At 35.5% G+C, this 18,286-nt stretch overlaps 1 protein-coding gene across 4 annotated transcripts in view; it reads right to left on the reverse strand.

Moving 5' to 3' along the window:
• LOC106877636 (enolase 4) overlaps positions 1-18,286 on the reverse strand; it is a 230,540-nt gene that overhangs the window by 69,108 nt on the left and 143,146 nt on the right. For all 4 annotated transcript variants that reach the window (XR_016244234.1, XM_089362469.1, XM_089362470.1 and 1 more), the window contains exon 8: positions 17,889-18,017. Coding sequence is in view for 3 of the 4 variants with exons in the window: in XM_089362469.1 (XP_089218595.1) it covers positions 17,889-18,017 (129 nt within the window). In the remaining variant the exon portion in view is untranslated. The remainder of the gene's footprint in view (positions 1-17,888; positions 18,018-18,286) is intronic.

Consider the following 18,286-nt stretch of genomic DNA (forward strand, 5'->3'; position numbering starts at 1 on the left):
CTTAAATGGATGGTAAATGAATCAAACAATACAGAAAAAAAAATGTTACACACACACACACACAGACTGCATTTAGAATACACCACAATATCTGACATAGATTATATTTACCACAAATAAAGGGAGATAGGAGCCTTATGCAACAAGAAAACTTATATAAAATATCCTCTGTAGAGCTTCAAAAATATCAACTAAAGAATAATGAAAAACTAATACAAATGGCTGCAAAATACAAACAAAACATAAAAACTATTTATGTCTTTGAGGTAGAAATGATTTAAATATAGACAATGAAATAATGACCTCAGCACTCTTCAGATCATTCCTATGGATTTATATTAAGCAACTGATCATTCAGAGAAATTATAACAAGTTCCAAAAATGATACCTTGCTAGTTAGTTAGGTTAATATAGTTCTTTCTTATAACTGTTTGCTCACTGCCAGAATTATGTGAAGCTCAGAGTAGTAGCAACATGATATTCAGCTATTAAATTATGCCAATTTTCAAGAGTGAAAGGCAGTTTACTGCACTATGAAGTTGTACCAGCAATTAGTTTTAATTTCTCTACCCTCCAAAGAATACTTGTAATTATGTTGCCAAGTTAGCACAACTTCCCTAAAAAGCTATCTCGCTGCAATGTCAGCCACTGTTTCAATATCATAACCAGTTCTTTCCACTGAGACCCTTGCAGCACTTTGTACAGCTATTTCTGTTATTCCATCAAGCCATCTCGCCCTCTTCTACCCCTACTACTATTTCTGGGAGTGGTTGTTGGATTAGAGTTTTCAGGCACCTCCTCTATAGGGTCCAATCAGAAACACCCATAATTACACTTACTGGCTGGATTCCTAAATATGACCAACTGAAACTATGGATTTTAATCAACCAGCTTGCTCTCAGTCTACTCCTGGGTTTCCTGCTGGTTGGCTCTGCTTGAAGAATTTGTCTTCAATTCTTTCCTGTGACATCTTAATCACATGCCCATAGTACAGGAGCTACGATCCCTCAAATGGGTTTCTGAGTTATTCTTCTTATAAATTGTCAAGGAACTTTCTTACAGCTACAACTGACAATTTAACAGAAAAATCTGTTTAGAATGTTAATCTGCAACAGACAAAGTGGTCTGCCAGGAGTTAGTAAATAGTACAAAGATGGTGGGACAGTCTATCAAGAACAAATTGCAAATCTTACTACAGCCATTCAGTTGTCACCTTGGGCAAGCTAATTTTTTTCTACTTAGTTCAGGAGCACAAAATTGGATTTCCATAAATCTAATGAAATAATACCCACTAAATAAACATTCTTTCCAGAATGTGTGATCCAAGCACGTGTACATAAGTCAGGCATTGAAACTACAGTTCTAACCCCAAATATCTGGCTTTATCATCATCGTCATCATCCTCATTTAACATCCATATTCCATGCTGGCACAGGTTGGACAGTTTGACAGGAACTCGTGAGCCAGACGACTATACCAGGTTTCAGTATCTGTTTTGGTATGGTTTTTATAGATGGATGTCCTTCTTAATGACAACTACTTTACAGAGTGGACTGGGTACTTTTGACATGGCAACAGCACTTGCAAGGTCTGTTTTGGCATGTTTTTTTTTATGGCTGGATGCCCTTCCTAATGCCAACTACCTTACAAGAAAGGAGGGAAAAAAACATTACACATTTCTTTAAAAGTAAAACAGCTCCAGTACTAATCCCTAAATGACCTTCATCTGATCTATAAAAGTACAGTTAAATTATTACATAAAACTTACATATTTTCTACTCTCATGCTCAAAACAGAATGCACCATGTAGTAATTCATTTTACATCAAATTTATTCAATAAAACACTCAGCAATATTTTTGTTTTACTAGGTATTGTCTTAGCAAGAAATTAAAAGAATTCTTTGCATATATTTAAGAAGCCACTCATCTATCATTCTGCTAGACTGTCAAGATGAATTACAGCTTTTGTGTAGGTACATTCTAAACCCTAAGTATCAACCAAGCTGTTCCAATACTTTCCTATACAGCCACTATGTAAAGATATTTATAGAGTAAATTATTTTACTCTGAAACCGATATTTACATACATTTATCTTTCAAACAATTAATGTAATTTTAAATCTCTTACAACTAAGGTAACAGCTAAATGGATATCCAGTTGAGAGACACTTGAAACAGAAACCAAATTTCCTCCAAAATGCATCCTGTTTACTTGAAAAAAAAAGGGACATATTGGACAATGTAGCCCTAGGTATACAAAAATACAGAAAGGTTGCTACAAGCAGGCCTTTGACTTAGGATTAAACAACAACAAACTAGAAACCAGCATATATAGATTTCAACAACTTCTACATCAACAAAATATACAGAAACACTCCAGACAAGAGGACTAGCTCCATTGGGTCAATATGTAGAAGCTATAGTAAGTTATGACAAAGAAAAGAAATATTGAGTATTTTTAAATGAGTGGAAATGAATAATCACTATAATTATTTGCTAGTATTACAACACTACAGGTACGAGCTAATAAGGGAGCCTCTATAATGATGATCAAAGCTGCAAGAAATAGCAACAAAATCTCCTTTATACTATACCCTACTATCTTTTAAAAAAAGACATAGCGGGTAATATAGATCAGGAGACACTATTGCTGTGAATAAGATGAATTGAATGCCTTTGATCATGGATTTGTTTGATTAAGGCCAACTGGAGGAGGAAGAGGAGGCAGTATTTCCAAAGGACAATTAGAACATTATCATAAGCAAGGGCATAAACTCTAAAAATTTTAGCTTACCCAGTAATTCACTCAACCCCAAGCTCTGAATCATGCTGAAATCCATTTAATAACAAATCTTGAGGAATCAAGACTGATATGACTTTGTGAAGTAAGGCTGATGTAATATTTCTTGGCTTCAGATTTATACAGTGAAATATTCAATAAAGCATTTTCCCATTCAGCCTTTAGTTTATCCACCACCCTGGAATATTCAATGAGAGTTTTACATGCAATAAACTAATATATTTTCCAGTTTCTGCTGCAATTATCACATAAGATTGTATTGTCATTCCCATCAATGACATCATTGCTACTGTCATCATCATCATTAATAATGACAACAGTAACAATGACAGCAATGAAAACAATGAGATTTCAATGCCCCTTTTACTTATTATCTGGGTTGGACAGGTCTGCTACAATATTTTCAGTCAATTTAGTTCTTTTATCATCTCTTGGATGCTGCTAAATATTTTTGAGATCTGATTTGACTATTTGCAACATCTTTGGTCTTCCTCTGCCAAGAGTGCCCTCCCAGAACAGACAGCAATTTCAATCATTATCCATTCACATCACTGACCATATCAAAACAATTACTACTTTTACCATATACTTCCACACACTTCAATGGATGTCTTTAATGCCCAACTGCACTCTCAGATAACTTATGGCCAGCTTCACATGCAGGTTAACAGTGTACATCTGACAAGTGATGCTCATTTCTAACAACAAATCTTTTATCTTATACTTGTTTCAGTCATTGGATTGTGGCTATGCTGGAGCACCACCTTTGAAGGGTTTTAAGTCAAACAGACAGAACCCAGTAGTTATTTTTCTTTTCAAGCTTGATACTAATTCTATTGAGCAAGGACATAGACAAACCAACACTGGTTGTCAAGCAGTGGGAGAAGTGGAGACAAAAACAAACACACACACACACACACACTAAATGGATATCCAGTGAAGGAACCTCAATGCAGTCGATAGAAATAGAAGCCAAATTTCCTTCAAAGTGCATCCAACTTATTTGAAAAAAATGGGCATATTGGACAATGTAGTCCATGGTACACAAAAATACAGGATGGACTTCTTTCAGTTTCTGCCTACAAAATCCACTCACAAGGTTTTGGTCAACCCAGGACTATAGCAGAAGAGACTTTCTCAAGGTGACATGCAGGAGGACTGAACATGGAGCCATGTGGAAGAGAAGCAAATTACTTACCACTCAGCCCCACCTGTTCAATATCGTGTATCATTACCATGTGATATTATATTTCTCGCACATGCTTCATATAAGTATGCTGTAAAACATAGAGAGAAATCTTGTTGCCACTTAATTTCTATCTTTGTTTACTCAAGCTACTAATTAGTTCACCTAGCTATCAGAATCTATTAATTACATCTAAGGTACTGCCTATGATGTTCATTGATTAGCTGTTCTTATTGCTAACACTCTCGTGCATCTATCACACTGATAGCCTGGTTTGGTGTCAGTCTGCCAGAGATCTCATTGCATTTCTTTTAACCCATTTTTATGGCTTGAATACAGAATATTAAGTTTCAGGTAATTGCTTTCCTTATGTACAGCAATGCTACATGGTAGTGAAATATAGGCTATGAATGCAGAGGACATGTAAAGACTAGAAAGAAACCAAGCTACCATGCTCAGCAAATGTGCTGAGAGAAAAAAATGGGCATAAAAGGCATCGGATGTAGTGTGCAAGAGAGAAGACTGTGTTTGTTTAGTCATGTGAAGCATATGAGGACAGTTGCATAAAGAATTGGCAATCACTTCTTTATGAAGCTGAAACTTGTGGAAGAGGGAGACACAGGAAGATGTGGAATGAAGTAGTGAAGACCAACCTAAAGTCATTGAGCTGTATGGAGGAGCGGAGAAAGGACTAAGATGATTGCTCTACTTGAGAAAACCATCCATCACAGCAATGATAAGAACCTAAAAGCATATTGCTTATGTCTATGCCCTCGCATCCAATCTGTACCTGTCAAGTCTTCCCCACGACACATCTTTCTAATATCCATTCCTCCTTCACTCTTCTAACTATAACACTATTTACTGAGCTCCTGTAATTATATGGGAGTAGAACTGCACAAGCAAGCTTAAACTCTAGGGATAAAGCCTCAAGAACTATAATGAACAGAGGGAATGGTGAACAAAGGCATGAAGAAATCCTAACTCACTAAACTCATTGCCAAGCCTAACTTGGCTAATAGCATCCTCATTCATAATTTACAATAGTAGTCCTCAACTGGGGTCCATACAAGGTCTTGTTAAAATTTATGTGCAATAAATTAGTTATACTTCTACAATACACAAAATATAAAAATTTTTTAATACAATTCCTAATATTTAATTATAATAGATTTTTTAAAAAACATTGAATTGGTATGAAGGTCCAGTAGAGTAAAATAGGAATCAAAGGGGTCCATAAGCAAAAAATGGTTGAGAAACACTGATCTACAAGGCTCCCACAAGTCATTCATCTACAACTAGTTTCCTTAGCTCCCACTGGACTATAGAATAAGGGACTCTGTTGAAGGGCTTTTCCAGATAAGAATAGTAGTGTGACTTGTTTCCAGATAAGAATTTCTCTTGTTGTCTCGTTAGAAATAAGGAATCTGTGGTATCTCTGGTACAAGCTAAAAAGAACTGCATCCTATCCAAGTTAACCTAACATTGATCTTTGTTAAAACTTTCTCAACTACTTTTAGGACTTGGTCCATTAATTCAAGACATTAAAAATTTCTCCTCACATGCCCTTTGTTGTGATGATAATGCAGTTATGCCAGTTACTAAAAATAACACCTTCCTCCATTGTTTCTTTAACTAAGTAACTTGCCTATGTTATACATACTATTTTATAATATACATTTCCTGATAACCTCCAACATCTTACCAGCTATCCCTACTGGAATTTCTGCTTTCTCTGCTTTCATTTTCTTAATAGCCTTACTAATCATGCTAAAGCTAATCTTAGGATGGCCAGAATCATTAGTATACCAAGCAAAATGCTTTGCATCTTGTCTTTACATTCTGAGTTCAAATGCTGTCGAGGTCAACTTTGCCTTTCATCCTTTTGGAGTTAATAAAATATGTACCAGTTGAGTACTGGGGTTGATGTAATCGATTTGCTCTTTCCCCCAAATTACTGACCTTGTGCCCAAATTTGAAACCAATATCAACCTTCATTCATCAATCTCTAATTGTAGCTCTACTGAACCACTTTCATTTCACTGTCACTAAAAGTTGCAGACTTCCATTCTTCCAAGGCATGTCTTTTACTTCTTACTATTCTACTACCACCTGCTTCCTATTGGGATGTCTACTTCATCCACTAAACTGGTCACTGATTTGCATCAAGCTGTCCTAAGGAATGCCTAACTGTCGGTGGTATTTTAGTAAAAAAGCCAAACTCATTATCTTCAATTTGGTTTTCATGCATATCTTCACCTAAGATCATGAATGTCATGTAATAACTAAAAGAGTGTGATCACAAATGCAAGTGGCCAGAAACAGGATTCCTCCAAAGGACTTCTGGAGTAACAATAGGGTACATAGCTCTGATATCAGGGAGTCTCTCCAGGTCAAGCTGCTACTTTTCTGCATTAAGAGGTCACAGCTCCAGTACTATGGACATGTGATTAAAATGTTGCAGGAAAGAATCATGGGGCAAATTTTTCAAGCCAAGCCAACTGGCAACAGACCTAGTGGTAGATCAAGAATGAAATAGTTGGACAATACCCATTGTCTCAGTTGGTCATGCTTGAGAATTCAGCCAGTAAGTGTACCCACCCCCATGACTCACCCAGGAATAGTGGATGGAGAAGATGGATTTCCTTTCCTACATCTGAATAACCATCATCTAGTGTTGATTTGCAGCTTCATCTAACAGAGGGGCCTCTAAATTTTGCTAAAATGTGCTTAGTAGTATAACTTACTACTAAGCATGACTGGAATATTCAGAAACTGCTACATTGCATTTCTAATAATCAAATGCTTATTCTTTAAAATTATGTCACAGGGGCTTCACCAGAATGTTACTATTAAACAGTTGATTATGTAACTGTTAATCTATAGATATACCTGAGTAAAACTGATACAAGGTATCAAACAATGACAATAGGTATCATCATCATCATCATTTAGTATCCATTTTCCATGCTGGCATGGGTAATGGGTTAGACAGTTTGACTGGAACTGTAAGCTGGAGAGCTGCACAAGGCTCCACTCTGATTTGGCTTGGTTTCTACATCTAGATGCTCTTCCTAACACCAACCACTCCATAGAGTATACTGGGTGTCTTTTATGTGTCACCAGCACAGGGGCCTTTAATGTGTCACTGGCATGAATGCTTTTTATGTGTCACTGGCATGGGTGCCTCACATGTGCTACCATTACAGCTACCTTTAATGTGTCACCAGTACTGACCACACAACATAGCCAGGAAAATTAATTTGTGATAAACTATGACCATCTGTGATAAAATTTCATTCTCATCTGTTTCATTCTTCAAAATAAATAAATGAATGAGCAGCAAAATATCATTACATTGTAGATGTTAAAGGGATTACCTAACTACTAAAGTACTAAAATAAGTACTAAAAATGAAATGCCCCACTAGTTATTTACACAATAAAAATATATGGAATATTTTGAAGGTGTCCCTAAAATTGATCAAAAATCACCAAAAATCATTTCAAGCAGACCAATTATTTCACCAGATTATATTCTTTGAAATATAATATAAGAAATTTATTGACTCCTCCTCATCATCATTTAATGTCTGTTTTTCATGCTGGCATGGGTTGTTAGATGGTTTGACTAGAACTAGTAAGCCAGAGAGCTGCACCAGGCTTCAGTCTGATTTGGATTGGTTTCTATGGCTGGATGCCTTTCCTAATGCTAACCACTCTACAGAGTGTATTGGGTGTCTTTTACGTGTCACCAGCACAGGTGCCTTTTCTTTCTTACTCCAAATGAGATGTGTCCATGTGGCTGCCATATGATTTGTTAACTAAGCGCATGACAACTGTAGATGGCTAGCTGAGGTAATATTAAATTTGAAGAACACTAAGTACTACAGAGAACACACAGATTTACAAGTCAAAAATGAAATTAAGTTTAAGTTCCTTGATGAAGCCATTTCAATGTAATTACACCACTTGGAAAAAAACAGTGATAGCATGCAATCTTACTGCTCATTCCCTATAAATCTAAGATTTTGGATAAGGAAACCAATATGAAGTATGGGGTACCAGTGAATACTAGTTAGTGCACTAATATTAGCAAAAACAACTACTACAAATAAACATACCTTGTAAACAACAAGCTGTATCTATATACAAGGTCTTGTCTGTTGCTATTTATGTTCCATTTGATGTAATTACCATCTGTAGAACATTTAGTGAGTATGTTGCTATAACAGCATGGTAGTTCATGTGTTTCATATTTGAAATGTTGTATAATGTTCTTCAAATGAAAGCATTTCAACAGCCATATGTTGTAAAAAAGAAAGCTTAGCAATTTTACATCAGAAATTTTAATTTTCAACATTTAATGTGTAATAATATCAGTGTAGAACATAGGAAAACATGCCAAAATGACAACAAAGCACTCCAATTAGAACTTAAGTGATAATACAAAGGCTAGACAAAAGAATTCAATAATTAACCCTTTTGATTCCACCTGAGAATATGATTCATGAGATATTCTTAAAATCTCCTGCTTTGAAGTGTTTCTGTTTAAAGTAGGAAACTTATGACGTTCTAAATACAAACTTATCATCATCATCATCATCATCATCATCATCATCATCATCATCATCATCATCATCATCATCACCGTCATCATCATCATTCAATGTCCATTTCCCATGCTGGCATGCACTGGACATTTTGACAGGAGCTGGTAAACTAGAAAACTACACCAGGCTTCACTATCTGTTTTGGCAAGGTTTTTACAGCAGGATGCCCTTCCTAATGCCGACCACCTTACAGAGTGGACTGAGAACTTTTTACATGGCACTAGCTCTGGTGAGATTTAAAATATTAGGTGGCAGTAAGCTGGCAGAATCATTTGCATGTTGGGCAAAATGCTTAGCAGCATTTCATCCGTCTTTATGTTCTGAGTTCAAATTCCACTGAGGTTGACTTTGCCTTTCATCCTTTTGGGATCAATAAAATAAGTACCAGTTGAGCACCAGGGTCAATGTAATTGATTAGCACCCTCTCTCGAACTTGCTAGCCTTGTGCCAAAATTTGAAACCAGTATAGAAAAAATTAATTATTTTGTTAAATTTTTTTCCAAATTATTGATTGTATTTCAAGATTTATTGAAAGTAACTAACTAGCCTGCCATCAGTTATGACGACAAGGGTTCCAGTTGATCTAATCCACAACACAGCTCGTTAAATTAATGTGCAAGTGGCTGAGCACTCCACAGACATGCATACTCTGAAAATAGTTCTCAAGGAAATTCAGCCTGACACAGAAAGTGATTAAACTGGACCTTTCAGCATATTACATTTACAATATAGTCACAATAAAGCAACAACTAAAAGCATGACAGATTGGGGTCATTAGAGTATAATGTATATCCCAGATAAGGCACTGGCATTTTTGTACAGACTAGAAATAAAAGTAAACTTACTAGGAAACATAGAAGAGTAGAAACTAGAATTCCATTATATATTCATAATTCCATAAGGTTTGGTGCGAATTTAACCTTTTATCATTTAAACCAGTCATATCCAGCACAAATATTCTACCTGTTTGTTGTTCAAATGCCAGATCAAGTCTCTTACACCTATCCTACAATATCTTTCTAAAAATAAAACAATCATTTGATCAAAATCCCCAAATCATGAGATAATGCATGATTAATTCAAAAGAATGTGAAAATAAGCATTAAATTTGATAGAAAAATCTGAATGCTAAACTGTTAATTTTATTGTTTGTTTCAATTTTGCAAAAGGGTAACAAAATTGAAAATATATTTTCTGACATAAAATAAATTTCTTTTTTTTTCAAAATGAAACAAAACTAACAGTAAGATGGAAAATAATGTTTATTTTTGTAAACTTCCACTTCACTTATATTTGAAAAGTTTACTTCTACTTTTTTTAATTGCAAAATCTTTGATCAGATCCTCAAAATTATTCTTACATAATTCTGTTTCTATATTTAGTAAAGATAAGGTATCTTGAATATTATTTTAGCAATTTTTAAAGTGATTTCTTTTGTACTGTAAGCCATTTACCATTTCTGTGTGCCTCCTTCCCTTGATGCCCTAAGCGCATGCTTATTTTGCTTCTTGGTTAACTCTGACAAACAGACATTTTTTCTCATTTTCAATGACAACTGGGGAACAATACTATCATTAATTACAGGTTTGCAATAGATGAATCACCAGTTTATGGCATTTCTGCCATGAATCATTACAGAAAAATATTCTTAAGAATATTCTTGAAGAGTAACAGTTTTTCAGTTTTCTCATCCTTTAGTTCACTTCCTTTTGCTTGTGAAGGATGCATACATACAGGTGTGTGTGTGTTTGTATATTATCTATATATATATATATATATATATATATATATACACACATACATACATCCATACCTTTGTAATATTTATTCATTTTACAGGTGTTAGAGTATTCTATATCTGCAAGATTTGGTGTTCTTACTCTATAACAGCAGTTTTGCCAGTTCTGGAATATAAAGTTTCTATGTCAAGAGTTTTAATGAGTAAAACATCTTAGTTGTCTTCTAAATTCAAAGGAAAGTGTTATCCAAATATGCAACAAAACAGTAGCAGTCTTATTACATTGTAACTTTAATCAGCTCAGATCTAGCAAGCCTATACTTAGTTAGTGAAAAGATTAGGTCCAATTCACAGACCCAGGGCTCCAGATATGACATATTTCAGCCCAATTAAGAATCACACTGCACATTCCACCATCCTGTAGCTTATTGTATAAGGTGCATATCAGATGTTCTTTAGTGTCCTGTTTGCTCATGTATGCTTGTAGTTTTGTATTGCACTTGCTGGTGAATTGAAAAATAACTGATTCTACTCAGTTATTTTTCAAGAGAATGCAAAATTGCAGAAAAAAAACAGATGTTACTCAAAATAAAAAGAAGAAATACACTGCAAACATCATCATCATCCTTTAACATGCATTTTCCATACTGAAATGGGCTGAATGGTTTGGTCTGATTTGCTTGGATTCTATGGCTGGATGCCCTCCCTAACACCAACCATTTTACAGTGTATACTGGGTGCTTTTTACATGAAACCGACACCACAGTTAAAGTAAGAGAGACTGACTCAGTCACAATTCATCAGTTGCTGTTCTTTTATACATATTTCTGTAGTGATGTGCCTCTCAGCACAATATCAGGGGCTAATGAGGTTTTTCATATCAGTGCAATGTTGAGTGTATATGTTTTTGAATTCATTTAACCATAACAAAACAGAGACAGCGTTTTTATGATGGCATTATAGGTCTGTCTGAATTTTGAGGGTGACTGAACACTTAATATCAAAGACATCAAATTTTAGCACTTGCTCTCCTTGATCCTGGTAGTATTTGATTTGGAGTATTTTGGATGCAACATGCAACCTGATATGAAGTGTAATGATTAACCCCTTAGCATTTAAACCCATCATATCCAGCCCAAGTATTCTACCTGTTTTATATTAAAGCTAGCCATATCTTGTGTCTCACATCAAGCCTACAATCATATCAAAATCTTTGAAGCTATGAGATAATACAAGATTAATTCAAAAAGATATTTAAAAAAAAGCATTACATTTGAAAAAGCAATCTGAATGCTAAAGGGTTAAACAGGCTATATCCAGCCAAAATATTCTGCTTGATTTATGTTCAAACTGACCAGATCTAACCTATCTCACCTACCCTACAATGTCATTCTAAAAATAAACAATCTTATCAAAATCTCAAAGCTATAAGATAACGCATGATTAATTCAAAACAATATGAATAAATAATTTGAGAAAGTAATCTTAATGCTGAAGGGTTAAAGGAATTTCTGCATTAAATATCTTTTACCTTTCCCAACACAGTCCTTCTATGATCACATTATACAATGTATCCTTCTCTAAGATAATAAAGTGGGATTTGTATAAGATTTGGTTACTATTTCTAGCATATTGAGCATAGAAGCTTCCTATCTGGCTCATATGATTTTTGTAGTTTGCAGTGAAAAAATCTGGAAATGGTACAGATAAAACAAGCATACCATATTTAATGGATCTAATATATCATTTGTACACTGGTGTTGTTTTTATTTATTGTTTCTTTTTCTTTTGCATTTGCTAAATGTACTTCCTGTGAGTGTTTTTAAAATGTTCATGTAGGATTTCACCTTTTCTATGATCAACTCAACAATTATACCTTCAACTAGCAGATTTTGGTCAAGCTCACACAAGAACTTCTCTGAGCTTGCCAGATCACTTATCAATAATTCTCGATTTATTAAATTTATCTCTACCTCTAGAGGGTGTGTCATAATTATCAAAATGACAATGAAGACCAGCTCCATTTGAGAGGAGGGAGATAATCTCAATATTCAAGAACTCTCTAAAACTGATATGCCATTAAGGAAAAGGACAAGCTTATTGTCTGGAGATAAGAGGATAGTCATGAACATATTTCTGATTCTGTAACCATCACCAGCATGACAATTTTCCAACCTTATTTCCAGTAGCCAAAGGATTTAGACTTCTATAAAACAGAGGAAAAGCATTTACGACCTAGGTAATTTGCATAATTTAAGCAAAGTATGGTAAGAGAACTAACTAAAAGTGGCCAATGCTCATATGCAACAGTTTCACCACGGGTATTGAACTTTCTTCCCCACACTATATTATATGTAGGTATCTACTCATATCCATTTACCACTACATCTGTACACTCAACTTCCTTTGAGCATATCTGCAACTTTCCCCTATTTTTAGGTATACTGTAATACATTCATCCATTTGGCATATAATCCTTGATGTTGAAAATGAAGCTTCACACCATATGTACATTTTATTAAAGTCAGCATAACTTGTCACAGCTACTTTGATATATTTAGAGAACATGAATGAAACCATTTTAACTCAATCGTGCATTTTTGTTTATTTTCTTCAGAATTTACAATTCTCAATGAATCCAAGACAACACTGAATTGAAAATAGTACTTTAATACTAGTATCAATGGCTATTTTTATCTATTTCTTCATTTAATGTCAACCTAAATTTTAACCCCTTGGAATGAAGGAACAAAATAAGAGGATGACTGAATGAATGAATACCATTCTGTATACTTCTTAACAACGTCACTATTCTTATCAAGTGAGAACTGTACATACACATGGACACACACACACACACACACACACAAAATAGGTATACAATACACAGCTATTGAAAAAAATGGGAAACAGCATTGACTGAGCACTATAAAGAATGTCACATTTATGAAATATCAATATTGCTCTTTATATCTTGAAGTGAAAATTTTAATGAAGGCTGAACATTGGTTTCTTTATTATATTTTTGTTGATTATAGTTGTCCTTAACAAAATTATAATACGGATTCAGTGATACAGTTTGAGGTAATTCTCATAGCATCAAAAATTGAGTAGGAAAGAAAACAAAGATAGCAACAAATCACTTAAAACAAAACTTGTGTTAAGATTCCTTTTAGAGCAAAAAGTCTTAAAGAAATGCTAGAAACTTCAGAATTTAGTCTTGTATTTTTGGATTTACAATTCAAATCCTAGCAGATGCACTTTCTCTTATCCCTACTAAGTTGATAAAATAGCTAGCAATCAAATATGGTCACTTTATATGACTGTATCTAGAGCCTCCTTCAGTCATGGTGATGTTTAATCATGAACCTCCTTGATCTTCTTTTAATTTTGAGTCTCCTTTAATCTTGAACCTCCTTTAATCTTGAGTTTCGTTTGATCTTGAGCCTCCTTTTATCTCAAACCTCTTTTAATCTTGAGCTTCCTTCCGTTATGGCTTACCATAGGTTTCTGTATCTCAAGGTAGGTCTGGGTAAGATTCTGTGTGCGTGCGTGCGTGCGTGCGTGCGTGCATGCGTGCATGCATGCATGCGTGTGTGTGTGTGTAAAAAGACTAAAAGCGGCTCATGTCGGCAAGTCTCCTTTCTCCATGCTTCTGGATACAGAAATTGAAATCATAGCCAATGACCTGGTAAGTAAAGTGAGATTGCAACCAATCTGTATCAACCTTGCCTTTCCTTTGGGAAGGCAAGGTTGATACAGATTGGTGCCAGAGCTATTGCAGGTATTGCTATTAGAATGCAAAGAGCCAGAGCAGCTACCACAAGGCATCCAAACTGATGCTCTAATAGTTCCATCAATTCGAAAGATAAATTCGAAAAGATAAAAATCAAAGTTGACTTCAGCAACTTTTCACCACAAGTTACAGAGTCAGAACAAATAATTCAACCTATTCTATTAGATGTTCTACTGACTCTGCCAATGCCAAGCTAGATTCACTTGGCCTTGATGGGTTTTTTTTCTTATTTTGAATGCTTGCAATTTTAGTGTTATTCCCTGTCATTTGAAGTATCTGTGTACTGGATGTATGGTCTCAGACATGTTATGAGGTGTAATTTATTTGGAAGTTGAGCTGTTGAGATGCATTTTCTCCTGTCATCAACTTTATCATTGTTTTCCATGCTGGCATGGGTTGGACAGTTTGAGTGAGAACTGGATAGCCACTAGGCTGCACCAGGCTCCAATCTGATTTAGCAAGGTTTCTACAGCTGGATGCCCTTCCTAATGCCAACCACTTCAAGAGTAGTGCGTGCTTTTTATGTGCCACTGGTACAAGAGCCAGTCAGGCAGCACTGGCATCGACCATGTTCAGATGGTGCAACTGGCACGGGGAGCCAGTCAGGTAACACTGGCATCGACCATGACTACAATTTTGATTTTACTTGACTCAAAATAGGTCTTCTCAAGCACAGCGTATTGCCCAATGATTCTGGGGCACATTTAAATGGGTTGGTTATGTGACACTGGTATCGGCCCCAGCTGTGATGTCACTTTACTTGCCAAGTCATTGGCTATGATTTCGATTTCTGTATCTAGACAATATAAATACTATGTGCCAGGATGAACTTCTTTAGTTCTTATTATCATCATTTTAACTCTTTATGCTCTGTTTTCAAGATGCCCCTTAGATCAACTTTGCCTCTCATCCTTTCAGGACCAATGAAGAAAGTACCAGTTCAGTTCTTGGGTTAATTTTTCTTTACTCCTCACCACACACACACACACACACACACACACACACACACACAACTACCACCATTTCCTCTTGGTAAAGTAAATTTTATGTACTGAATATCATTAAAATCCTTAAAACTATCAACAGCAGCAGCAGCAGTGACAGCAACAGTGACAGCAACAGTGGTGGCAGCAGCAGCAATAGTGACAGTGGTGGTAGCAGCAGCAATAGTGACAGTGGTGGTAGCAGCAGCAATAGTGACAGTGGTGGTAGCAGCAACAGTAGCAGCAGCTGTCATCAGGTAATCTCCACATGTCTGAACTCAATTAGGGCCTTAGAACTCAAAAGGACCTTAGACTCAATTATGGCAGCTATGTGAAGCTGCTGGAGACTGTGGTCAATCTCTGGCTGGCTGGAGAGGGTTGCTACTGGAAGGACACATGTGTAACAGCAGGATTTGGTTCCTTGCCATACTGCTTTCTTGTTTCCTGTCTATGGAGTGATTAGTTCCTCAACCATTTACTATCCACAAAAATTAAGAGATAAAGACTTGCTCAGTGGATCAGATCACACAACTCCATCATAGAATAGACATATGTATTGCTTTTTAACATCACTTGTTTTTTGAGAACAGTGAGCTGGTAGAACTGTTAGCACACTGGACGCAGTGCTTAACAGCATTTCATTTATTTCTATGTACTGAGTTCATATTCTGCCGAGGGCAACTTTGCCTTTCATCCTTTTAGAGTTAATAAAATAAGTACCAGTTGATCGCTGGGTTGATGCAATTGACTTACCCCATCCCCTACCCTGGTATTACTGACTTTCTGCCAAAATTTGTAACCAATATTATTTGTTGTTTGAAGTAGAATGTCTGCCAGTCATCTATTTAACTCAAATAAAATTGGATTAGATAGAACAGATTCCATGTTCAAGAGAAATGTATAAAAATGCCAAATTCTTTGGTTTCATTTCTTTAAAATGTTGCCAAATTAAAAAAAAAAAAAATCCAGTGTTTGATTCAACAACTGAAAATAGGGTAGGTCAACCTTGGTTGGGAAATGAAATAAGTGCAAGCAATAAACTATGAGTTGCTATGACAGAAGATTGTTTAGATTTAATATATAAACAGATTGTACAAGAAGAAATAAGTGAGTTCTTTGTTTACCATTTATTTTGTAAAGGGTTTTGTGAAACTGCTTCAGAATGTCTTGAGATATTATTAAAATATCTTTACATCTTTATTTACATTTCAGTAACTTAACTAAAAGTAAAATGAGCAAAATGATGTTTTCTTTTTCATAGGAAAAATGTTGTTGTGAAAACATTCCATCTCATCTTCACAAAAAGTTGGTTCATGCGATGTGGATAGCAAATACAGTTAGTATTGTAAATATAGCATTCCTTATGTGGACAGACTTTAGCAAAGCCAATATTTTCTTTCAAATGTAAGATGCAATGTGTGTATGTGCACTATTGCTCTCTTTATCTTACTCTCTAACTCACTCTTCTTTCTCATCCAACTGGGGTGTCCATGCATCTACTCTTACAGCAAGACATCTATCCCTACCCCTCAACACCTTGATGAATCTCTCATCAGCTGGGACAAAGCCACCACCCATCAATCTTCCACTGGGACAAAGCCACCACTACTCGACCCTCCCAGATGAGGGGCTTTTTGTCTTGCAAGATATGTGACAACTCTGTTAGTACATTATTTACATTTGATGGATATTTGTCCTCATCTTGTTTGTTGTTAACACAACATTTTGGCCGATATACCCTCCAGCCTTCACAGGTGTCTTGGGGAAATTTAAAACTTGGGTTCTTATTCCTAAGGTATTTTTCGATGTTGTTGTTGTTGTTGTTGTTGTTGCTGTTGTTGTTATTATTATTATCATTATTATTCAGGTCACTGCCTGGAATCAAACTCGGAATCTTGGGGTTAGTAGCCCGCACTTTTAACCACTACGCCATATGCCTGTAAGGCAATTATGGAGTGAATTTTAGGGCTTATAAATCTAATATTTTCCTATCCTTCCTTAATACTGGTTCCCATATGCTACTCATATCTGCACTCAGTCTGCTTAGGAGGTTGTTGTGACCTAACATACATGCTGCTTCTTTTAGCTTTTGTATTTTCCTGTGACACGAGGAGATATTGATAAATCGGGTATAGCTGATCATGTATGGAAAAATGGAAACCACCTCCCCCTGTGGGAAGTTAAAATAATAGAGAACACCACTGGAAAATACAAAAACTAGGTTCAAAATTTCACCAAGACACCTGATGAAGGCTGGAGGGTATATCAGCTGAAACGTGTTAACAATAAACAAGATGAGGACAAATATCTGTCAAATGTAAATAATATAAATAATGTACATAATTCCTCATCTCTTAAATATAGAACTGAACATTGTTAGTGCTGGTTCCATGTGAAAAGGACCCAGTACACTCTATAAATCTGAGTTTAAAATTGTCTGAATTTTTTGCTTAAATCCCAGCAATAGACCATCAAGTGTGTTTATGGGGAGAAAGATATTGAAAAACATCAAGACATCGGAGTGATACAGAAATGAGGAGGGTAACAAGTGGTTGTGAGATGTGCTAAAAATAATAGCTAAATAGCACTTAAATCACATACATGTTTTTACGTAATCATATGAATTCCTGTATATGGAACACATATTTGCAAATTTTCTGAATATTCCCAAAAATGAAAAAAAGTTATGAGGGGTTATATGGAGTGCTTAAACCAGAATTCCACCAAAAAAAAATAGTGGAGCATATTGTTGTAATAATATCAGTCACATACCTCTTTAACTGACACATTTGGTGCAGGAAGAATCATGATTTCTTTGAATGTATTTAGTTTTCCTGAGGTTAATTTACCACAATGCATTAGGGTTACCATAGGAGTTGGTAGACGATATTTAAAATCCAGCTGAAGATATAAAAAACATTAATTAATTAAACAAATAAATACAAGAATCATTTTCGATCTGAAATTCCAGATAAAAATCATGAGTATAGAGCTCAGTGGTCAGGAGGTGACTCCAAATCAAGTCGCTACTTCTCGGAATTGAGAGGTCACAGTTCTGATACTATGGACATGTGATTAGAATGTTGCAGGAAAGGCTTGCAAGGTGGATTCTTCAAACGAAGTCAACTGGTAGAAGACCAACAGCCAGACTGAGAATGAGATGGTTGGAT

The sequence above is a fragment of the Octopus bimaculoides genome, chromosome 14 (assembly GCF_046866305.1).
Source record: "Octopus bimaculoides isolate indiv1 chromosome 14, ASM4686630v1, whole genome shotgun sequence".
Classification (NCBI taxonomy): Eukaryota; Metazoa; Mollusca; class Cephalopoda; order Octopoda; family Octopodidae; genus Octopus; species Octopus bimaculoides.